We start from the raw sequence: 25,001 nt of genomic DNA, 5'->3' as shown, positions 1-25,001 counted from the left end.
GTCTGAATGGGCCATGTTCCATGCCTCTATTGTTTAGGCAGCTAACCGGAGCTGTGGCCGTAAGGTGGTCGGTGCCTGTCGTGGCGGCAATCCCCGAACCCGTTGGTGGACACCGGTGGTGAGAGATGCCGTCAAGTTGAAGAAGGAGTCCTACCGGTCCCTTTTGTCCTGTGGGACTCTGGAGGCAGCTGATAGGTACCGGCAAGCCAAGCGGAATGCGGCTTTGGTGGTTGCTGAGGCAAAAACTCAGGCGTGGGTGGAGTTTGGGGAGGCCGTGGAGAACGACTTTCGGACGGCTTTGAGGAGATTCTGGTACACCGTCCGGCGTCTCAGGAGAGGGAAGCAGTGTCGTGTCAACACTGTATATGGTGGTGATGGTGCGCTGCTGACCTCGACTCGGGACGTTGTGGGTCGGTGGAGGGAGTACTTCAAAGACCTCCTCAATCCCACTAACATGCCTTCCAATGAGGAAGCAGAGCCTGGGGACTCAGAGGTGGGCTCCCCCATCTCTGGGACTGAGGTCACCGAGGTGGTCAAAAAACTCCTTGGTGGCAGGGCCCCGGGGGTGGATGAGATACGCCCGGAGTTCCTCAAGGCTCTGGATGTTTTAGGGCTGTCTTGGTTGACACGCCTCTGCAACATCGCATGGATATCAGGGACAGTGCCTCTGGATTGGCAGACCGGGGTGGTGGTCCCCCTCTTTAAGAAGGGGATCGGAGGGTGTGTTCCAACTACAGAGGGATCACACTCCTCAGCCTCCCTGGAAAAGTCTATTCAGGGGTCCTGGAGAGGAGGGTCTGTCAGATAGTCAAGCCTCGGATTCAGGAGGAACAGTGTGGTTTTCATCCTGGTCGCGGAACAGTGGACCAGCTCTACACCCTTAGCAGGGTCCTGGAGGGTGCATGGGAGTTTGCCCAACCAGTCTACATGTGTTTTGTGGACTTGGAAAAGTCATTCGACCGTGTCCCTTGGGGAATCCTGTGAGGGGTACTCCGAGAGTATGGGGTACCGGACCCCCTGATAAGGGCTGTTCTGTCCCTGTACGATCGGTGCCAGAGCTTGGTCCGCATTGCCGGCAGTAAGTCGAACCCGTTTCCAGTGAGAGTTGGACTCCGCCAGTGCTGCCTTTTGTCACTGATTCTGTTCATAAATTTTATGGACAGAATTTCTAGGCGCAGCCAGGGTGTTGAGGGGTCCGGTTTGGTGGACTCAGGATTGGGTCACTGCTTTTTGCAGATGATGTTGTCCTGTTTGCTTCATCAGGCCGTGATCTTCAGCTCTCTCTGGATCGGTTCGCAGCTGAGTGTGAAGCGGCTGGGATGGGAATCAGCACCTTCAAATTCGAGACCATGGTCCTCAGCCGGAAAAGGGTGGAGTGCCCTCTCAGGATTGGGAGCGAGATCCTGCCCCAAGTGGAGGAGTTCAAGTGTCTCGGGGTCTTGTTCACGAGTGAAGGAAGAATGGAGCGTGAGATCGACAGGCGGATCGGTGCGGCATCCGCAGTAATGCGGGCTCTGCATCTGTCTGTCGTGGTGAAAAAGGAGCTGAGCTGCAAGGCGAAGCTCTCAATTTACCAGTCGATCTATGTTCCTACCCTCACCTATGGTCATGAGCTATGGGTAGTGACCGAAAGAACGAGATTGCGAATACAAGCGGCTGAAATGAGTTTCCTCCACAGGGTGTCTGGGCTCTCCCTTAAAGATAGGGTGAGAAGCTCAGTCATCCGGGAGGGACTCAGAGTAGAGCCGCTGCTCCTCCGCATCGAGAGGAGTCAGATGAGGCGGCTCGGGCATCTGATCAGGATGCCTCCTGGATGCCTCCCTGGTGAGGTGTTCTGGGCACGTCTAACCAAGAGGAGGCCCCGGGGAAGACCCAGGGCACGCTGGAGAGACTATGTCTTTCGGCTGGCCTGGGAACGCCTCGGGATTCTCCTGGAAGAGATAGAAGAAGTGGCCAGGGAGAGGGAAGTCTGGGCATCTCTGCTCAAGGTGCTGCCCCCGCAACCCGATCTTGGATAAGTGGAAGAGGATGGATGGATGGAACTTAGAAACATTTTAAATATGGTTGTCAGATTAGAGGTGGCAGTCAGTCGATTACTAGAATTCAGACAAGACATTCAGTCAGTTAGTAAATATAAAGTGACATGTGACATGTGAACCAATGAAGTGGTCAGACTGATGACCTTCTCATGACACTGCTGACCACACAAAGCTGGCACACCACATGGTGTCAGGGCTTCCAGTCCCGATGGTGTCGACTCTCAGGTGTGACTCCATCACAAATCTGCTGCTAATGTCCTGCTGTCGTATGGACAGGCCAGTCAGCTACGTGACGATCATCGGGGGGTTTACTTCTGATCTGCTTTACACCCCTAAAGACCTTAAGTTGTCACTGAAGAGGGTGGGATTTGACCCTGCGGCCTGGAGATGTGGGGTAGCAGTGCTCACCTCTGTGCTGCCCCCCGTGAAGGGATCACTTTGACTAAAACGAGTTCCAGAGGTGAACTCCATATTTCTACAGTAGGAGTGCGGACAGCCGGAGTTCAGAGGTTAGGATTGTTAATGAAAACTGCAACTGAAGTGGCGAAAAAGTGTTATGTTAAACAAAATAAAAGTGAAAATAAAAGAGTGAAAAATAAAAACTAAACTGAAAATAAAATTGCAAACAGAAAACAAACTGAAATTAAATAAAAATCTGCTTTTATCATTTTTTTGAATAACCAGACCAGAGTTCAACAATCAATTAGTTGACAGATTTTGTTGTTTCCATTCCTGTAGCTCACTCTCTCCGTTGTTTTCTGTGTGTTTTACAAATCTGTTTCTTTACTTGTGCTAATTGTATATTTATGATCATCAATACTCACCTGAGAGTCTGTCCCTGCGCTATACACACACACACTGTCTGCTATTGTATTGTACTCCGCTCAGCTCTGGGCGACACTCCAAGGCTGGACCTTCACCTCCACTCACCGGCGGGTGGCCGAGCACTTGGACTGATGGACTTTAGCAGCACAGAAGGGTCTCTGAAGTGTTTGAGGGTCAGCGCTGTCTCTTCATGGCGCCTCTTCATGCTCAGAGCGGACACCTTCATCACCGACTGCTCACCACAAAGATTCTGCTACAGGCTGTTTATTCTGCGCCAACTCTACACTCTTTATAATCAGGATTTTAATTTATAAAGATATTACTTTACACTTTCATGACATACTGGGAACAGGATATAAAATACTATAAAAAAAATATTAATATGACCACAGCACACGTGTAATAACTGAGCACTCACGTATGATTACTTTACATTCTACAGCACACGTGATGTCAGCGACAGACGACGACTCTTCTGTGGAGGGCACTGGCACTATGGCAGCCCCCTCAGACTGGTACCTCAATTATTAGATGAGCCATAGTGTGTTTTATAATGACTTTATTAAAAAAAAGATTTATTTTTTAGAAAATTGTTAACAAAGTACAGTTATTTTGGAACTTGAGTTTCCATTAAAAAGATTAAATTTTGAATCTTTTTTACATACAAAGTTGTTTCAGTGCAGCCCCACTTGTACTTAAGATGTTTTATCAACCATAAATAACGAGACCACCTTGAGTTAGTAGCGAGTTCTTTCTTTTCCTTATTTTTGAAAGTATTTACTTTGTTGTCATAATTAGTCAGAATGATGTAAGTGGGGCGTCACTGTGATTTGATTATGGGGGCTCCACATTCCTGACTACACCCGCGGTGCACGTGAAGGACGCAGCTGCTGCCGTTGGACGCCAATATGAGGCTGCTGGTGATTTGTGATTGACGAGTGATGAGGTGAAATAAAACAAACTCAGCAATCGGGGAGAGACGACCAGCTGGAGGAAGTTGCTTTGTTGCCCCTTTAGTTCTTAGAGGAGTTCATTAGTGCTAACCGTGTTATTCTTATTAATGGGGGACTCCCAGAATGCATAACAAGATGGCCGCATGTTAACTTAGTGTAGCAGACAGCTGGTTCATTTACAAACCCCGTGAAAGCCGACTGAGGGGGGATTTTCAGAGAAGCGGCTCAGGTTTAGTGGACGGAGCGCTCAGGTTAGACGGCTGTGGTTTGTCTCGCCATTGGGAGCCTCTTTAGCCAGCTGATGGCTGCTGGGCTCTTAGAGTTTTATTTATTTATTTATTTAATGTTTTCCCAAGTTATCAATTTGAATGAGTGCAACAGGTGAATATTCATTCTTTGCTTTGGTGTTTTGCTGTTGGTTGTTTTTTTTTATTATTATTTTTTTTTCCTGTGATGAACATTTTCTTTATTTTTGAATGCTACATTTGTCCTAATTAGTAATTGTGCCATCTCTGACCAGTGTCTGACCTCGTCACCTACCTGATGACGTCTGCTGGGGGGCTAAGGAGTGTTTTGCTTGCTTATCTCTGTGTTTGATCTTTCATATTCTTCACGATGAAGGAGAGTCTCATTATTGCAAAACTGAACATGTTACTAATTTGTAACTTACTTATTGTGATTAAAGTTATTGATTCCTGCAGCTATTAATAAAAATTGTTTTAAAAATAACACACTACAAAAATTACAAAACAGGCTTTCAATGCACAGACTTATCTAAGAATAACATAAAAATGTCTTTTCTAGTACTTTTCAGTTGTACATTTCTCATTTCTCAACAAAGAGGGTCTATTAGTTAATTTCTGTGCTGAAAGATTCATTAAAACACGCCAAGTATAAATTATTATTTCATTTCTTTTGTTATTGAGCTGCTATTGTGCCTTTCAGGTGGCACTGTGACACATAGCAGTGTATCTTCTGTCATGGACCCTCATCTATTTGTAGTCCTGACACCCCCTGATGGACACACTAATGTCACCCCTCTGAGTCCACAGACAGTCAAACTAAACTCATGAAGGTTTTATTACTCACTCGACACGTCTGCAGCAGATGAGCCCCGGCGCCAGTCTCATGATGCACTCTGAGGTGAGCTTTGTGTCTGACAGGTTGAGCTCCTCAAGTTCTCCACAGCAGCTGATGACAGAGCCCAGCACAGCACAATCCAGAGGAGATAAAGTCGTTCTTTTAAACTCTATCTTTAAATCCTTCCCAATGGCATCTCTGATTAATCTCTTATTCTGAGTCTCATAGAGCCACTGACACACTCGCAGAACTTCACTTTTATCTCGTCCCTGTAGCACCTGTTCAGCTTTCTTCTTCACCCACTCCAGTATTCGCTTTGCTGTCTTCATCTCAAACTCCCCCAGGACTCCCCCCAGTGTTTTAAATACAGAATATCTGGCCAGTCCTGCTAAAAATCGAGTGAGAATCTCAAACCGGCCATCTTTACATGAGTCCAACTTCTCAAGCAGCTCCTCCACACCCCCTGATCGATCGAGGTAGAAGGAGCAGGCAGCCATGAACTCCTGCAGGGTGAGGTGGTAGAATGTGTACGTCGTGTGCTCCAGAGTGCTTTCTCTCTGAAGGATTTCTTTGAGGAACCCTGAGAGGAAAGGAGAGGACAGAACTGTCCGGAGACCAAAGGTGGACATCTCAAACTTGTCATAAAATACAAGATTTCTATTGGCCACTCCATAATAAGCCATCTTTCCTAGTTTGACCAGAATCCCCCGCTGGTCCTCAGCTTCTCTCTTGTGATTGGTGAGGATGTTGTGAAGGAACATCACAAAGAGCTCAGTGACAGTTCTGGGGACATCTCGTCGCTCTTCTTCTGGTGTCATGAAGTGGCTCTTCAGCACAGAGCAGATAATCCAGCAGTACGAGGGGTTGAAGCACATGGTGTACAGGATGGCGTTCTCCTCCACATACTGAAAAGCCTCACAGCCCTGATCAGTGTCACCAAAGAACTTCTTAAAGTACATCAGCCTTTGCTCAGGGAAGAAACCCAGGATCTCTGCAAATCGATCAACTCTCTTAGTGTCCAGGGTCTCCAGAGCTGTTGGTCTGGTTGTTATCAGGACTGTGCAGCCATTCAGTAATGTCCTTCTGACCAGGTTGGTGACCAGGGTTTGGACAGGAAAGTAGTCATCTCGGTTTGAGCAGAACCACTGCTGTGTAAAGTCCAGTTTGTGTTTGTACTCATCCAGTCCATCAAATATAAAGAGGAGAGATTCGGGTTTCTTCAGGATTTCTCTCAGTTTCGTATCATTGAGATATTTATAGTGCCTTACAATGAGCCTGGTCAGAGACATCTGTGGTTCTGTCTCTGTGTCTAGTAGGTTGAGCTCCCTGAATTTAAACAGGAACACAAAAGCAAATCTCTGATACTGAGTGCCTCTGGCCCAGTCAAACATGATCTTCTGGACCATGGTGGTCTTCCCAATTCCAGCCACCCCACTGACCACTACAATGTGAGGGTCTGTCTCACTTCCAGGACTCCTCCTAAAAAGCTGCTCAGTCCAGATTCTCTCACATTTCTCTTTGGTCCGCTCCTCTATTAGCTCTGCATGAGTCTTCCCCATCTTCTCAAGTTCATGGAGTCTCTCATTGTAGGTTCTTTTGTACTGACCAATGACCATCAGCTCTGTGTATCTAGTCTCAAAGCCCACAGCTCTGGTGCGTGGATCTCCAGGTGAAGCCTGATCCTCCAGAGTTCTAGTGGATTCAGAAACACCACCTCTGTGTGTCTCATGGAGGCCTGAAAGTGATAAAGAGAACTTGTGAAAAAGAACAAAAAAAATAAATAAAACATTTGGACTTTTTGGAGTCTGACTTTGATGTTTGGGAGATGCCAGCTGATCAGCACCTTGCAGTCAGGGTCACTGAACTTGAGGAGGTGGCTAACCTGTGGTCCAGTAGGAGATTACAAATCTTGCTCAGGTGTCTTTTAAGGGGGATAGTGTGAACCTGAGAGGAGACTTCAAGCAGGCAGATGTCATTGTTGGACATGCAGTACACACAAGGCTACGGGTGCACACTGGCCAATGGCTCCAACTCAGAGCTGGAAGGTATCAACCATTTTCAGGTCTTTGTGGAGCTTGACAGTGACTCTGACAATTTTGTGGTGGAGGAGCCCCAGCGGTTCAATTGAAAACCAGTCACCCCAGAAAGGGGTGGAAGGGTGAACAGTCTGCTGGCAAGGGTTGGGGGGGATTTAGTTCTCATTGGCCATACTGGAACAGAAGACAAATATGTGGGCAGAGTGACATTTCAAGGAGTAAAGTGCCAAACTGAGGAGTGAAACTGACATGGTGGTCATTTCTGAAGTTCTGACTTTTCAGTCCATATAAGACTGAGGAGCACAGGTGTATGGGGCATTGGGATGACCTGATAAGATGCATTTGATCAGGAGGGACACCAATGTGGAGGGTGTGGGGGTGTTAGGTGGGACATATAAGTAGATAACTCAAAGATTGGGGGAGAGAGGGTAGCAGGAAGGTTAGGACAGGCCTGGTTTCAGATAAATGGTTACCCACAACAGTGTAGAAACAAATACAGAAACAATTCAGAAGTTTCTACTCAAAGAATCAAAGATAATTGAGTAATACATTTAAATCAAAGGCCTTAAATGCAATGAAAAAAATAATAAACTGCATGAGTAGTTCTGTGTAACTCAAAAAAACAGTGGAATGAGAAAGTATTCTGACTCCATTCCTTTCTGCATATTTTACTATGTTACAGAGTTAATTTTAAATAGATACATTTGACATTTCTGCCTACCCATCAACACTGAATAACCCATAATGACAAAGTGAAAACATGTTTTCAGAAAAGTGTAATCTCTCATTATTACAAGTGTTTAGCAATACTTTGAAGAAACCCCTTTGGCAGAATTTCCAACTTCAAATCTTCTTGCTAAGTCTCTATAAGCTTTGCACACCTGGATTTGTTGAGTTTATCCCATTATTCCTGGTAGATCCTCTCATGCTCCATTAGATTAGATGGTGACTGCCTGTAAACTGCCATCTTCAGGTCTCTCCACACATGTTCTATGGGATGTAAGACTGAGGTTTGGTTGGCCCACTCAAGGACACTCAGAGACTTGTCCAGAAGCCACTCTGTGGACTGAAAAGTCACCCCAGTCTCAGGTGGAGTGATCTCTGCAGCAGGTTTTCTTCATTGACTTCTCTGGAATTGGCTGCATTCCTTATCCCCTCAATTCTGACCAGTCTCCCTGTCCCTGTACCCCCATAGCAAGATGCTGTTACCACCAACCTTCACTGTAGGATTGTATTAGACAGCTAATGAACAGCGCTTGGTCTTTGCCAGACAAAGTGCTTGGAGTTCTGCTCAAAGCGTTCAGTTTTTGTCTCTTCAGACCAGAGATTCTTTTTCCTCACGCTCTCAGAGTTCTTTATATGCCTTTTGCTTAACAGGGGCTTCCATCTAGCAAATCTCCAAAAGATGCCTGATTGATGGAGTGCTGCTGAGATGGATATGATTCTGGCAGGTTCTTGCATCTCAGGAGAGGACTTCTGAAGTTCTAAGAGTGATTGTTGGATTGTTGGTCACCTCCTTGACCAAGGTCCTTCCTACCCAGCTACTCATTGTGGATGGATAGAAAAGTCTCCATGAAGAGTCCTGTGGCCTCCTTTAATAAATGGTGCGTACGCACAAAAATGTCGCGTACTCTCATTTCCATGCTCAAATCACGATGTACTGTATAAAACATAAACTTGGGTAAAGCCACACACATTTTCACACTAGCTCAATCCCTGGCGTTCGCAAGTTCTCCACTCGGTTTTGCAAACTGGCGGCACCCAGTGTCAAAGCAGTGCTACTGTTCCAGTGTGGTTTCATCCCAAGAGCTCTAAACGCACTCACAGTCCATCAAGTGCTCCTTGTAGAGCTGTTTGTATTTATAAGTACAATCACCTCACTGTAAACTTGCACTACAGTTATAATATTGCACAACTTGAGCCACTTTATAAAGTGCGTATTTACATATGGTGATCATATCATTTTAAGATGAAATGCAACAAAATATGTTTATTATATTATACAGATAAAATGTTAACATCATTTAAATAATCTATATTGTTAATAATTAAACATGTGAGGACACAGTGTCGCTGCACTAGCGATGAGCTGGCGCTCTGTGCACAGATTGTTCCTGCCTCGCACTGTATTCTTGCTGTGGCTGGCACAACACTAGAAGGATAGATGGATAGAATAATTAAACATGTACTATAAAGATATTTCAATGTTCCTTAAAAGTTTTGAAGAATCTGCGTTCTAATCTTACAGATGGCTTAACGTCTATTACAGAGCTGATTGTGTGGCGATTGGGTATTTGGAGAAAGAAAAGGAAGGACAGGAATTGGAGGTTAGTATGTTTGAAAGAGACAGTACTTCTGTAATAAATTATTTCATTGAAGGTTGCGCATGGAGCAGCAAGCATCTTGCGGTAGACAATAACAATTTCTGGATGGGGCGCCAGCTTGTCACTATCACTGTGCCACCGTGTTCCCATGTTTAATAATATGCTTTAAATCCTATCATCATGAAAATTATATCAAGTATACATCTCAGCATTTTAATTATTCAGAGACCTGTAATATCACGAAAGTAATGAATTCTGCGTCTGGCTGAGGAAGAGAAAGTCTGTTTAAGAAGCATGCAGTGATTCACACACATAGTGTGAAGTTTATGACGTTCGACTTTAATGATAAAATAAACTACGTGATTAAAGTGGACATTTTGAGATTAAAATTGACATTTCAAGCTTTTTTCTCATACTGTCCCTATTTTTTCTTTTCTCTGTACCCTAATAAGCTTCCATATGACACTCGGACGGTGGGCTACGACTCGCCTTTTAACGCCGACTTTGATATATGACAACTTCTTTTTTATTTTGGCCACTGTGCGACTTTGTGAACTTGAGCTTTCGAGTTTCTCCGACACTCTATGTCACTCGATCAACTTCCTGTTGTTGTTTATACCACTGTTTAAACCAACAAATAGTACGTTTTTCTTTGCCTCCACTTGGTATTCACTGAAATTATTTTATTTCCCCCCAATGCTTTTACCATTGTCTTTTCACAGAATGCTGAGCTTAAGGGCTATTTATATTGATTTGCATATTCAAAGAGGCGTAATTCTGGGAGGAGTTTGGGTGGGGCAGCAGGTGCGTGCACATACGTTACTTTTCACACTGATCGGGATTTATGGAGCAGAAGTCATGGAAGTTGGTGTTCGCACAGATTTATGCATCTGGATTTTTTTGTGCGTACGCACATTTCCACTTTTGTCTGTACGCCAAGTTATAGTGTGCATTCTACGCACGCTGTTATGAATGAGGCCCCAGGTATTATTAGACTTCTTCCAAATACACAATAAGTGTGGCCACTGTCCTCATGTGAACACTCAGAGCTTTACAAATGGTTTTATCCCTTTGCTTCATTCCATGTTTCACTACTACTTGATTGTACAGAGAGTTCCTTGAACTTCATGGCTTGTTTTTTGTCCTGATATGCAGTGTGATTTGTTGAACCTCCTTTACACAGAGACACGTGTGCCTTTTTGGAGGATGTCCAATCAATTTAGGGGGCCACAGGTGGACTATAATCAAGTTCTTGAAACATCTCAAGGAGAATGAAAACAAACAGGCACCTGAGCACAACTTGGTGCGTCATAGTAAGGGTTTAAAGAATTCTGGGAATTAAAGGTTTCAGTTTTTGATTTTGAATATTTTTTGCAAACCTTTTAAAAATCATGATGCCACTTTCTTGTTAACGGTTATTGAATGTACAATGAGGGGCAGAAATGGCCAATTTCTCCATTTCAAATGTAGAGAAAAGCCAAGCAAAATGACCCCTTTTATTGGCTAACTAAAAAGATTACAATATGCAAGCTTTTGAGGCAACTCAGGCCCCTTCTTCAGGCAAGATGTAATACAGAAACTGGAGTTTCTTATGTTTATATACACGCTCTAGGACAAGAAACAACATTGGTAAATATTTAAATGAGAAATTTTAAATGTAAAAAATTAATAGATTCATTCAGGCTAGGGTTAATTTAACAAGAGAGAAAAGAACAATGTATTGTCAAGATCTCTGGGTAAGATAACTGTCCAACAAAGTCATTTGAAGTTTGTAATGAGTTTTTTCGAAACAATGTGGGTCTGTAGTCCGGTTGTCTGTCATTCTGAGAGATGTAAACAATCCTTATATCTGGCCATAAAACTCTTGTCTTTATTCAAGCCATGTTGTAAAGTATTAAATTTTAGCATAAGTTTAACTTCCCAGTCTTTTCTCTCTTGCTGTGTTCTGAAGTTGCCCATAAGCACTGTGACCTTAAAGTCCTTCTCACAGTGTCCATGGCTGTTGAAGTGGGCCGCTACAGGAACATCTGTGTTGCCATGTTTAATGTGGAACCTGTGTAAGTTCATTTACTGTGTTTGTCCAGTTTCTCCCACATAGAGTGCAGTGTCAGGACATTTCATGCAGAAAATTAGGTAGACTACATTAGATGATCTGCAGGAAAATGATCCCTTGATGTGATGTTCAAGTCGACAGTGTGGTATAACTATACGGTCTGTATCATAGATGTGGGCACATGTTTTGCATCTTTTCTGTAGGCATGGAGATGTGCCATTTTCTGTTGGTTCACTTAGGGAGTTTCGGACAATTAATTGTTGAAGGTTTGGTGGTTGTCTGTATGCCAGGAGGGGAGGTTCAGGAAATACATTTTTCAGTGTTTGGTCATTGTTTAGTATTGGCTGAAGTTCTTTTATAATTTTTCGAAGTGTTTCAAGATGAGGGTTGTAGGTGACAACAAGGGGGATGCGATCCTTGTTGTCTTTGTTTTTATATTCCAGAAGGTTGTCTCTGGGTATGGCAGTAGCTCTTCTTATTTGAGTGTCTGTTGTTTTCGGGGTGTAACCTTGTCTGATGAAATCTTGTCTGAGCTCCTGCAGTTGTTTATCCTGGTCTGTTGGGTCTGAGCAAATACGATTGTACCGTATTGCTTGGCTGAAAATAATGGAGCGCCTTATATGCTTGGGGTGGAAGCTACCACTTTTCAGGTAGGTCCGTCTGTCTGTCAGTTTGTGAAAAATAGAAGTTACAAGGGTGTTGTCTTTCAGTTGAACGGTGGTGTCAAGGAAGCTGACTTCTGTTTTTGAGTAGTTCAGCTTCAGCTTTATGTTGGGGTGAAAACAATTATATTCATTATGAAAATGGAGGAGGTCCTTCTCACTGGCAGTCCAGATTATGAAGATGTCATCTATGTAACGGAGATACAACATTGATTTTACGATGCACATTGACATGAAATCTTCCTCCAATTTTGCCATAAATAGGTTTGCTTAGTGAGGTGCAAACCGACAGCCCATTGCAGTCCCCATTTGTTGCAAGTAGCAATCTTGTCCAAAAGAGAATAGATTATGTGTCAGAGTGAATTTTATCATTTCTATTACTGACTTTGTGGGTAAGTCATGTTGTTTGAGGTACATTTCACATGCCAATATGCCATCATCATGGGGGATGTTAGTGTAAAGTGCCTCAACATCCATAGTGGCCAGTAAGGTTCCCTCAGGTAAGGGGCCTAAAGCATTATTACAAACTGCAAGAAGACCCAACAGATCTCTACAAAAAGGAACTAAAAAAATTAGTAAGTAGCTTTCCTCTTGACATCAGGGATCATGTACACAGTTTAATTCCTGAGAACCCCAAAATTGGTTACTTCTACATGCTTCCTAAAATCCACAAAGAAGGGAACCCAGGAAGGCCTATAATCTCAGAAATTGGCTCCCTTACAGAAAATGTTTCAGATTGGGTGGAGCACATCCTTAAACCTCTTGCCCGTAATACAACCAGCTACATCCAGGACACAACTGACTTCTTAAAAAAACTGTCTGCTTTAGGCCCCTTACCTGAGGGAACCTTAGTGGCCACTGTGGATGTTGAGGCACTTTACACTAACATCCCCCATGATGATGGCATATTGGCATGTGAAATGTACCTCAAACAACATGATTTACCCACAAAGTCAGTAATAGAAATGATAAAATTCACTGTGACACATAATCTATTCTCTTTTGGTCAAGATTGCTACTTGCAACAAATGGGGACTGCAATGGGCTGTCGGTTTGCACCTCACTATGCAAATCTTTTTATGGCAAAATTGGAGGAAGATTTCATGTCAATGTGCATCGTAAAACCAATGTTGTATCTCCGTTACATAGATGACATCTTCATAATCTGGACTGCCAGTGAGAAGGACCTCCTCCATTTTCATAATGAATATAATTGTTTTCACCCCAACATAAAGCTGAAGCTGAATTACTCAAAAACAGAAGTCAGCTTCCTTGACACCACCGTTCAACTGAAAGACAACACCCTTGTAACTTCTGTTTTTCACAAACAGACAGACAGACGGACCTACCTGAAAAGTGATAGCTTCCACCCCAAGCATATAAGGCGCTCCATTATTTTCAGCCAAGCAATACGGTACAATCGTATTTGCTCAGACCCGACAGACCGGGATCAACAACTGCAGGAGCTCAGACAAGATTTCATCAGACAAGGTTACACCCCGAAAACAACAGACACTCAAATAAGAAGAGCTACTGCCATACCTAGAGAAAACCTTCTGGAATATAAAAACAAAGACAACAAGGATCGCATCCCCCTTGTTGTCACCTACAACCCACATCTTGAAACACTTCGAAAAATTATAAAAGAACTTCAGCCAATACTAAACAATGACCAAACACTGAAAAATGTATTTCCTGAACCTCCCCTCCTGACATACAGACAACCACCAAACCTTCAACAATTAATTGTCCGAGGCTCCCTAAGTGAACCAACAGAAAATGGCACATCTCCATGCCTACAGAAAAGATGCAAAACATGTGCCCACATCTATGATACAGACCATATAGTTATACCACACTGCCGACTTGAACATCACATAAAGGGATCATTTTCTTGCAGATCATCTAATGTAGTCTACCTAATTTTCTGCATGAAATGTCCTGACACTGCACTCTATGTGGGAGAAACTGGACAAACACTCCGCCAGAGAATGAATTTCCACAGGTTCCACATTAAACATGGCAACACAGATGTTCCTGTAGCGGCCCACTTCAACAGCCATGGACACTGTGAGAAGGACTTTAAAGTCACAGTGCTTATGGACAACTTCAAAACACAGCAAGAGAGAAAAGAATGGGAAGTTAAACTTATGCTAAAATTTAATACTTTACAACATGGATTGAATAAAGACAAGAGTTTTATGGCCAGATATGAGGATTGTTTACATCTCTCAGAATGACAGACAACCTGACTACAGACCCACATTGTTTTGAAAAAACTCATTACAAACTTCAAAAGACTTTGTTGAACAGTTATCTTACCCAGAGATCTTGACAATACATTGTTCTTTTCCCTCTTGTTAAATTAACCCTAGCCTGAATGAATCTATTAATTGTTTACATTTAAAATTTCTCATTTAAATATTTACCAATGTTGTTTCTTGTCCTAGAGTGTGTATATAAACATAAGAAACTCCAGTTTCTGTATTACATCTTGCCTGAAGAAGGGGCCTGAGTTGCCTCGAAAGCTTGCATATTGTAATCTTTTTAGTTAGCCAATAAAAGGTGTCATTTTGCTTGGCTTTTCTCTACATTCATAATGGCTAACACGGTACAACACCCTAGTACTCAATTTCAAATTAAATCTACAACAGAATAAAATGTGCGGAAAGTGAAGGGGTCTCAATATGCCTGGAATGCACTGCATTTATAATATTACCAGTGATGTGCAGTGAATACACTTGACTTGAGCATTCCTAGTTTTCATCCTCTTTCTTTCTCTGTACATTTATTATTCATTTGCTCAGAGGTTGATGCTCTTGTTGCTTCCTGAGCAGCTCTTCTTTTCTTTTCTTCTTTATCTTTTTACGTTAAAACTGATTAAGTCAGTGTTTGTGTTACAATTACTTAGTACATTGTCCTTAATTTGTCACTTAAGCTGGCACTTCAGTCTGCCTCAAGAATGATTTAAGATATGAATAGGTAGAGGAAGTGACGACGAAGGTGGTAGGAAATGAGAACGGAGCCCGTACACATGTGTCACATGGCTAACCTGTTGGCTGCTGCTGAGAGTTGATTCTACAACAACAACATTTATTTATATAGCACATTTTCATATAAAAAGTAGCTCAAAGTGCTTTACATAATGAAGAGAAGAAAAATAAAAGACAAAATAAGAAATTAAAATAAGACAACATTAGTTAACATAGAAAGGAGTAAGGTCCGATGGCCAGGGTGGACAGAAAAAACAAAAAAAAAACTCCAGAAGGCTGGAGAAAAAAATAAAATCTGTAGGGGTTCCAGGCCACGAGACCGCCCAGTCCCCTCTGGGCATTCTACCTAACATAAATGAGATAGTCCTCTTTGTAGTTCGGGTTTTTCACGGAGTCACTTGATGCTGATGGTCATACAGACTTCTGGCTTTTAATCCATCCATCATTGTTGGAACATCATGGTGCTTTGGGTAGATGGTGGTGGCGCACGCCACCACCAACAGGATACCGGAAAAGGAAACAGAAGAGAGAGTAGGGGTTAGTAGCCTCCGGATTACAGTTTTACTCGTGCTGATCGCCAAGGAAAGAGAGGGGGCAGACTAGCAAACATTTACTCAAACTGGTTAAAATGTAAAAATATCAGTTTTGGTAAATTCAAGTCTTTTGAGTATCTCGCCATTATTATTCAGGGAGATTCTCACGTTCTAGTATTATCTGTGCATAGACCACCAAAATTCAACCCGTCTTTCTTTGAGGAATTCTCTGACTTGATGTCAATTTTAATTACGAACTATGACACACTCTTAATAGTCGGCGACTTTAATTTTCATATAGATAATCAGTGTGACCAAAAAGTAAAAGAATTTATGAACCTCCTGGACTCTTGATTTGAGACAGCTCGTTAATCAGCCTACACATAAAGCAGGTCATACGTTAGACTTAGTGATTACGAAAGGACTAAAAGTTGATATAAAGCAGGTCATTGATATTGGTCTATCAGACCATTTTCTTCTACTCTTCAATACAGAAATAATGATAGCAAACACTCATGAGAAGCATATTGTTAAAAAACGCTTCTTTGACTCATCAGCAGCTTTTAAACTTACAAACATTCTAACCAATCAGTCCGTTTATAGTGCCAACTATAATAGCGAGGAGAATGTAAATAGTAAGGTGGAAAGATTTAACACTAAAGTGAGGGCTGCTGTTGACTTAGTTGCACCTGAAAAGACAGTAAAAAATCTTCTAGCATTGTTATACCATGGAAGACCCAAAGAGTGTCTGATTTAAAGAGAACATGCCGTAGAGCTGAGCGTAAATGGAGGAAAACTAAACTAACTATTGACTATGAAATATTAAAAGTTAAAATAACAGAATACAATAACACAGTCCGTCTTGAGGGGCGCTGTTATTTCTCTAAGATTATAAATAACAATGCTAGTAATCCCAGAGTCTTATTTTCGACAATTGATCGTCTGTTAAACCCAGGTAACTCAAAGGAATGCCTCCTAAGTACTACCAGTAAAACCTGTGAGGCTATCGCTGTATTTTTCAATCAAAAAATTAATGATATTAGAAATAACATAGTATATCTCCCCAACACTAAGGATCCTCCTAAACCCCAGTACTCCATAATAAACAAATTAAAGTCTTTCACTAGGATAGATTTACCTGATTTACATAAAATAATTTCTCAAATGAAACCCTCCACCTGTGCCCTTGACCCAAAACCAACTAATTTTTTCAAAGAAGTATCAGGCGTGGTTATTGATAATGTTCTTGACATAGTAAATTCGTCATTAGATACAGGGGTCTTCCCAGACTGTCTTAAGACTGCGGTAGTTAAACCCCTACTTAAGAAAAATAATCTCGATCCCTCTGCTCTTGAAAATTATAGACCCATCTCTAACCTGCCTTACTTAAGTAAAATTCTAGAGAAGGCAGTCATTATGCAGTTAAATGAGCACCTCAATAAACATGCTATTCTTGATAAATTTCAGTCAGGTTTTAGAACAAATCACAGCACAGAAACTGCACTCGTTAAAGTAGTAAATGACTTGCGGGTAAATGCAGACAGAGGCCATTTATCTGTTCTCATCCTCTTAGATCTGAGTGCCGCATTTGACACCATTGATCATAATATTCTTAAGAATCGCCTTAGTCAATGAGTGGGCCTCTCTGGCAGTGTCTTAAATTGGTTTGAATCCTACCTGGCAGGGAGAAAATTCTTTGTTAGTTGTGGTAATTATAACTCAAAGACACATGATATTCTATATGGTGTTCCACAAGGCTCTATCCTGGGTCCGCTGCTCTTCTCAATCTACATGCTTCCATTAGGTCAGATTATCTCAGGGCACAACGTGAGCTACCACAGCTATGCTGATGACACACAGCTGTATGTATCAATAGCACCTGATGACCCCAAATCTCTTGATTCGCTAACACAATGTCTAACCTGTATCTCAGAATGGATGAATAGTAACTTTCTCAAATTAAATAAAGAAAAAAACAAAATCCTAGTGATTGGCAATAATGGATACAGTGAGGCTATTAGAAATAAACTGGATGCATTAGGATTAAAAGTCAAATCGGAGGTAAAAAGCTTAGGGGTAACCGTTGATTGTAATCTGAATTTTAAATCGCATATTAATCAGATCACTAGGACAGCATTTTTTCACTTAAGAAACATAGCAAAAGTTAGACCTCTTATATCATCGAAAGATGCAGAGAAATTAGTTCATGCGTTTGTTTTCAGTCGGCTAGATTACTGTAATGCACTCCTCTCAGGACCACCCAAAAAAGACATCAATCGTTTGCAATTAGTGCAGAATGCAGCTGCTAGAATCCTTACCAGGAAAAGAAAATCCGAACACATTTCTCCAGTTTTGATGTCACTACACTGGTTACCTGCGTCATTCAGAATTGACTTTAAAATTCTGTTTATGGTTTATAAAGCTTTAAATAATCTCGCCCCGGCTTACATATCGGAATGTCTGACACCTTATATTCCAAATCGTAACCTCAGATCCTCAACTGAGTGTCTCCTTAGAATTCCAAGACCAAAACTTAAAAGAAGTGGTGAGGCGGCCTTCTGCTGTTATGCACCTAAAATCTGGAATAGCCTGCCAGTAGGAATTCGCCAGGCTGATACAGTGGAGCACTTTAAAAAACTACTGAAAACACATTACTTTAACATGGCCTTCTCATAACTTCACTGTAATTTAATCCTGACACTCTGTATATCCAATTCATTATAATAACTATTCATTCAAAATCTGTACTAACCCCTACTCTCTCTTAAAATAAAAAGAGGAATAAACTTGGAGGTCAATCATCACCTGAAAGTGGAGAGTAGACGTCATGTAGTATATGTGTACTAAATTTCAGGTCAATAGGTCAAACGGTTTGCAAGCTACAGGTGATTTAAAATCCTGGACAGACAAACGAACAGCCATGGTAGTGTATTATAGAAGAAGACAGCAGTAGTGAGAAGTTAAGCAAAATTACCCCTTTATTGGCTGATTAGAAAGATTACAATATGCAAGCTTATGAGGAAACTCAGGCCCCTTCTTCAAGCAAGATGTCGAATACAAAGGTGTGGGGAGTCACCATGTATATAAAACACAATTTAAATGTAAGGTGTCTTCAATTAGATGGTGAGCCACAGCTTAGTGAGGATGTTCGGTACGATGAGACAGCATTAGGGATCAAGGACTCATATTTAGAGTGTGTTACAGACCACCTAATGACATAAATAGTTTAAATTTACATCCTTTTATAATATTAAAAACACCAGTTTAAAGGGGGATTTTACAGTCATGGGAGACATTAATTACCTGAACATTAACTGGGCTAACCTTAGAAATAGTGGAGGACAAGAAAAGGAGTTTATAGATGTAACAAGTGACTGTTTATAACTCTGTGTCTTAAATCATCTGAGCCACATGTGGTTTCTTCCTTCACCACATGACAAGGTCCTCCACAAGCCTCCTGTACTCTGACTCATTTCAGTTAGCAATGCAGCCTATGATGGGGGAGTCATCTGAGAATTTCTGTACGTGGCAAAAGTAAACAGGAAGGGAGACAGAATAGTTCCCTGAGGTAATCCATTATTTCACACCACCATTTCTGACACACAGTCCCTTAGCCTCACAATCTGCTGTCTATTGTTCAGGAAGTCCCCAATCAATGAGGCAAAATGGTGTTAAAGATACTGGATAAATCAAACAATATTATGCTGACTGTGATACCAGCTTTGTCCTAATGTGAGTAGACTTTGTGGAGCATGAAGATAAGATCATCCTCAACACCTACATGTGTCTGATAGGCAAACTGCAGAAGATTGAGATGTTCTGAAACCAGAGGTTAGAGCTGTTTCAGGATCAGCCTCTCAGAGATCTTCATGATGTACAGTATATAGTAAGAGCAACTGAAGTCCTCAGGATCACTGAATCATAACAGCATATGTGAGGAACAGGAGTGCCAGTGACCAGTCAGAGTGGGTTTGGATGAGGAGATCATGTCTCACTAGTGAGGTGAAATTATAAGAGGAAGCAACAAAAGCAGACTAGATACATGTAAAAGTATAAAAAGCACAGTCTGTCTATGGGTACAGAATTGACTCAAACACAAGAAGCAAAGAGATGTGAGTAGAAGAACCTTATCAGAATTTGATCAAATTAACAGTGGTGTCCCTCAGGGGTCAGTGATGGGGGTGATGCTCTTTTTAATATAAAAAAAAATGATCAGACACTTCACCTTGACAAACATAGCAAACTGGGTGTATTGGTACATAATGCAAAACCAAAGGGATTCGGAGAGCATAGAGGTTTGGGCAGAAATGTGGCTGATGAGATTTAATGTAAATTAATGTTTTATGTGTTACATGTAGGAAGTAAACATTTTAGATTAAAATATACAATCAGAGGTCTGAAACTTGAAAGAAGAAATGCCTGGGAATTGTAGTAAAATGATCATTATTATTACATCAAGACAGTGGAGAGAAGCCATGAATAAGGCTAGTAGGATGCCAAGTTATATATAGCGCCCCCATGTGGAGCACAAGTCACGTTAGGTTATACTAAAGCTTTTTTTTTGCAGTTTTGATCTTCGGGCACATAAAGTCTGTTGCAGCGCTAAAGAAAGTCCAGAGAAGATCAACAAGGCTGGTTCAGGACTGAGAGGTCTGCACTATGATGACAGACTGAAGGAGTTGAACCTTTTCAGCTTAAACAGAGGCAGATGACGGTGTCATAAATTAAGTTGTTAACGTTATGAAAGTAATTTATATGGTGAATGAATTTTATTATATTAGATGGACAACACAGATGTTAACATTTTTCTCCAGAAAGAGAACAACAGACACAAGGAAAAAGTGTGGACTATAGGACCCTTCAAAAGCTGATAGTTATTTTGAAAAATATTGAATAAGATTAGTAAGCTTTTTGAGATGAATGGCCTGATCTCATCACAATTGTTCTAACTGAGGAGCAGAGTCATGGAGGAGCTGATGACTGGAGACACAAGACCAGTGGCTTACCTTTAATAGGAGCATCAATGGGAATGGGCTGGAGACTGGCTTGAATGGCCTTCAAGAAGTCTGGTCCTGGTGAGATAACAAGAAAAATCAGTTACAGAAGTAAAGAGGAAGATTAACAAAAGTATACAGAAGTACACAGTGAGGTATACAACCAGAAAAATATAAAAAACGAAGGTGCACTTTGTCAGGCAACAATGAAGACTTAACGTCTGAAAGTAAAAAACAAATCACCAATGTGTGTCAGTATTGGGAGGTCTGCAATTAACTGTCCAGGAAAGAAGACCAAGAAAATGACACACCAGACAGTATTATGGACAGCAGACATATTGTGTGTGTATCATGCTGAGCAGAGCAGAAGGCAAAGTGGAGAGCAGGAATTCTTTACTGAGGCCTCAGGGGAACAACAAGCTTCATGGGGATTTGAGGGGGAAACATCTGAAAAAACAACCATGAGCATGAGTGTGAGCATCTGGGGGCATCTAAAGCTAACATTTACACACATTGACATCAGGGGTGTCAGAAAACAACAGAAACTGTGGCTTCCTGTTAAAGTAAAGAAAAAGAAAATATTATTACTGATCATCCAGGTGCACTGTAATTGTAGGCTTATAAAGTGTATGAGACATGTAGGAGACATACCAGTCAAATGTGTGGTCATGATAGGTGGCACATAGTTGACAGTAGCACACCAGTTACTAAATAATATGGAAGGACCACTGACCCCTTTAAAGACTTTAATAGACACATAAAAGAGAAAATGAGGGGAACTGGACGAAGTGTTGGCATTGATGGCTAACAATCAGGCGTCTCGGTGTAAGTGACGGACCTGACAGTTGTGTGTCCGGCGGCCTACAGACAGTAATGTTGTGTTTGGTGTACCTGTGTTTCTTTCTTTGTCTCCTTTTGTGATTTCTACACATTCAGTGTTTCATTGTCACAAACAACTCTATTAACTCACCGCCCTCTGTAACCTCCTCTAGTATTCTTGTCATGTTTGGTGATGGAAATCTCACAAGTTCTTCAGCCAGCGCCTCCCACAGGCTCACCAGTACCACACTGTCCATCTTCATTATGTCACTGATGAAGGACTCCACACCTGCTCGCCCCTCAGACTTTTCTTTGGCTTTGAATCTCTGAAAGACAAGTGGGTGACCAAAGGGCCAGTTTAAAAAAGACCACTGGGGGAGCAGTGCAGAGTGGTCAGCAGGGTCTGATGACCTCACAATAACAGAAAGACCTGCTATGGATGGTCAGACAGTCTCAGATGATTCTCCTGAGCTCACCGTCTCTGTTCAACTCTCTGTGCCTCATACTGACAGGGAAACCTGCCTACCTTGGCCTCATCATTGGTGAGGATGTTCTTGGTGACCAGGTTCTGCAGGATACTCGTGATGTCGTATTCAATCACATAAGTCAGGTGGGGCTTGTAGAAGTCAGTGATCTTGAGGAGATCCTCATGAGAGAAGGTTTTTATTACTTTAGGAAACTTTTGTGTTAAACCTGAAATGGAAAGAGAAAAGATGAAAATTCAGAGATGTGGTTGTGTTGGAGGCTCAGGGATGAGAATTCAGTCTGACATGACCACCTCTCTCAGTCCTAACTAGTGGGCTCATCTATTTACACAGTAAATATGAGAGAATAACGTCAATGACAGGTTGAACTGGTCTCATAACACAATGGAGCTGCTGTAGATAAAAAGGGCAGAGCAGACCCCTTTTTCCAAAAGAGACCGTACTCCTTTAATATGAGTTGTGACATCCGTTACATGTTCTACAACTCTGTGATGGCCAGTGTGGTTTGCTCGGTCAGTAATATCACTTTATGAGTGGACCACCAAATCAACAAGATGATTAACAAGACATTCAATCACTGACCACAAAGCTCAGGTTTGGAGGATACAATCTTTGACACACTGAATGAGCTCTGATCTCCAAGGCTCAAAGAGAACAGCTGTCTTGGTCACTGTAGTGTGGTCAGCTTCCAGCTCCAAAAGAAATGACCTAACTTTAAAGGAAACAGCAGCCTGTGGTGATCAAACTGAATCAAAGGTCCTTTCCTGTTACAGATCCAGTGTCTTTTTTAAAGTCATCAGATTTATTCAGAGTTTAATCTGGGGTTACAAGCCTAAAACATGAATGTCCTTTTGGGTTCCTTTGTTGTGTGAAGGCATCTCCACAGACATGTTAGCTCATCTTTGAATTATATCTTCATTCTTAGATGACTCAGATGATCACAATGTTGGTAGAGTCACAGTTTTGCCCTTCATTTCACCATTCAGGTAGTGGCAGTGCAATCGGCTTTCTGCTCCTCTTCTTATTCTGATTAATTGTCAGGCCTTGTGTTCTACAGAATGCCAAGCCAAATGCGACAATGCCAACTTGTCCTACACTGGAGTGGAGCTACTGGCGCACATTCCACCCAACTTCTGCTCCAGCAGTAAATGTTTAATATCCCAACTCTTTCATTGGTGTATATGTGTGCATTATGATTTTATGAAGTCTATAATTGTGTTACCTGTGAATTTGTTACAGCGCTCTGAGCCTGCAGTCCATGAAGAACGAAAGACAAAATAAACTGAAATAGCGATTTCCACAGGATCTGCCTGTCAGTTTATATCTGATTACTGAGGTGCTGCTAGTCAGCTGCTCCCACATTTGAAGAGTGAGGTGAGTGGCAATTCAATGTCATGTGATGTCGATGCATCCAACCAGCTTGGTCTGCTATTTTTCACGTCATCTCTCAGCCAATCAAAATGCACACACGGTAGTGGTGAAGATGAGGCGCAATTGGCAGAGGTGGCTTTTGGGGTCATTTTCATAATAAGTTTGGACTTCTTGAATAACAAGCCCCCCGACTTTAGCCAATTGGCAGCGGTGCCTCTTTTGTATGTTAGGTGATTTTTAAAGTTGTCTTGTTGTTGTCTGAACAGCTGGCTTAATGAATCCTGCATATGAAGGTCTGAAGGGCATGAAAAAGCCTGCCACTCGCCTTTTAGTGGTACAACTTTAGTTAGCTACACATTTATATTAGTAACAAACTAGAAGAGCATTTAAATGTAAAGGTGTTCAGGAGTCATATTGGGTCTCTCTGTCTCTCTCTCGTATTTTCAGAGTCATTGTGACTCCTAGAAGGAAAACTAACCAACTGCTGGGCCTGGAAACGTGCATAAGCCATTTCTTAAGCAGAATTTGGGATTTATAAAACACAAACTTGATGTGGAAGTTGCTTTAAAGTTAGAAAAGCGTGTGACTATCTGTAAATCACACTCAACTATTGTGGTGTTGGCATTTTAGGTATTCTAAGCAGCAGGAAAATGAAGTGAACAGAAAATCATTTTTCATTACACTTTTCAATGTCAAGTCAGTCACACTGTGATGTCAGTCTATTCATCCATCCATACCCGACTCTCCTAAACCTATAACTGAACTGGGATTGAGCCATTCATCTTTGATTGTCTCTGTAATGTCGGCTCCAGGATGTCTAAATCAGCTATTAAGTCAGTCATCTTCACGAAAAAAACACATATACCATTAAAAACATTTAAATGGCAGAAAATCTTATATTTTTAAGTCTGTTTCTCTATGTGTTTTAATTGTGGTAAAATGAACACTTTCTTATTTTAAGAAGTTAGAAGACTAAGATCTGTTGTAAAATAAACACTCACATTATTGAGCTTTGCCTGGCGGTGGGCTTGCGCCCTGCCTGGTATTTGTTTCCTGCCTTGCTCCCTGTGTTGGCTGGGATTGGCTCCAGCAGACCCCCCGTGTCCTGTAGTAAGGATATAGTGGGTTGGATACTGAATGGATGGATTATTGAGCTAAACTCTGTGTTTGTCTTGTCTTTCCATCTTGGTGTTTGTTTTAGTATGCATAGAGTAAATTTCAGATGCAACTTAGTTAACTGATTTAGTAGGGTGTTGTTCTCTGTCAGCCATTATGCATTCAATGAGAAATCAAGCAAAATGACCCCATTTATTGGCTAACTGAACAGATTACAATATGCAAGCTTTCGAGGCAACTCAGGGCCCTTCAGGCAGTTTGTAATCAACTGATTTAATTTGACTGATAATTAACTGTAATTAACTAATTTAAAAGTTGGAGCGCTTTCTGTTATTGCTTCACGAAAGAGACAAACATCACATTTTTTTTTTTTAACAAGTTATATCTGTGATGTGTGACAAGGGTTTGCTCAGAGCGCCATGCCTTTCTTTGTACAGGAGGCACAAGAATCAGGCACACGTGCACCGCCATTTCAATGAGTTTACAAACAGCAAGTTGAGACCAATAAGCCTGCTATGTGCTTTGTTTAGATTTTCTTATAAATGTTTATTATTAATGTATATATTTTATATATATATACATATATATATATACATATATATATATATATATATATATATATATATATATATATATATATATATATACATATACATACAGGGTAGGATTCAAAAGTAATGAGCCTCATTTTGTTCTGACGCGAACGTACCTCGGCGCG

General features: G+C 41.5%; 1 protein-coding gene across 1 annotated transcript in view; it reads right to left on the bottom strand.

The window, feature by feature from the left end:
- LOC114643290 (NACHT, LRR and PYD domains-containing protein 12-like) overlaps window positions 1-25,001 on the bottom strand; it is a 547,995-nt gene that overhangs the window by 470,684 nt on the left and 52,310 nt on the right. Inside the window, exons 3-6 of the mRNA XM_051921829.1 lie at window positions 21,838-22,004; window positions 21,463-21,637; window positions 20,505-20,570; window positions 4,907-6,632 (exon numbers count right to left, since the gene is read on the bottom strand). Coding sequence (XP_051777789.1) covers window positions 4,907-6,632; window positions 20,505-20,570; window positions 21,463-21,637; window positions 21,838-22,004 — 2,134 coding nt within the window. The remainder of the gene's footprint in view (window positions 1-4,906; window positions 6,633-20,504; window positions 20,571-21,462; window positions 21,638-21,837; window positions 22,005-25,001) is intronic.

This window comes from Erpetoichthys calabaricus, assembly GCF_900747795.2.
Source record: "Erpetoichthys calabaricus chromosome 1 unlocalized genomic scaffold, fErpCal1.3 SUPER_1_unloc_26, whole genome shotgun sequence".
Lineage (NCBI taxonomy): Eukaryota > Metazoa > Chordata > Cladistia > Polypteriformes > Polypteridae > Erpetoichthys > Erpetoichthys calabaricus.
The sequence above is the reverse complement of the archived record's forward strand: the minus strand, read 5'-3'. Positions and strand labels throughout refer to the sequence as shown.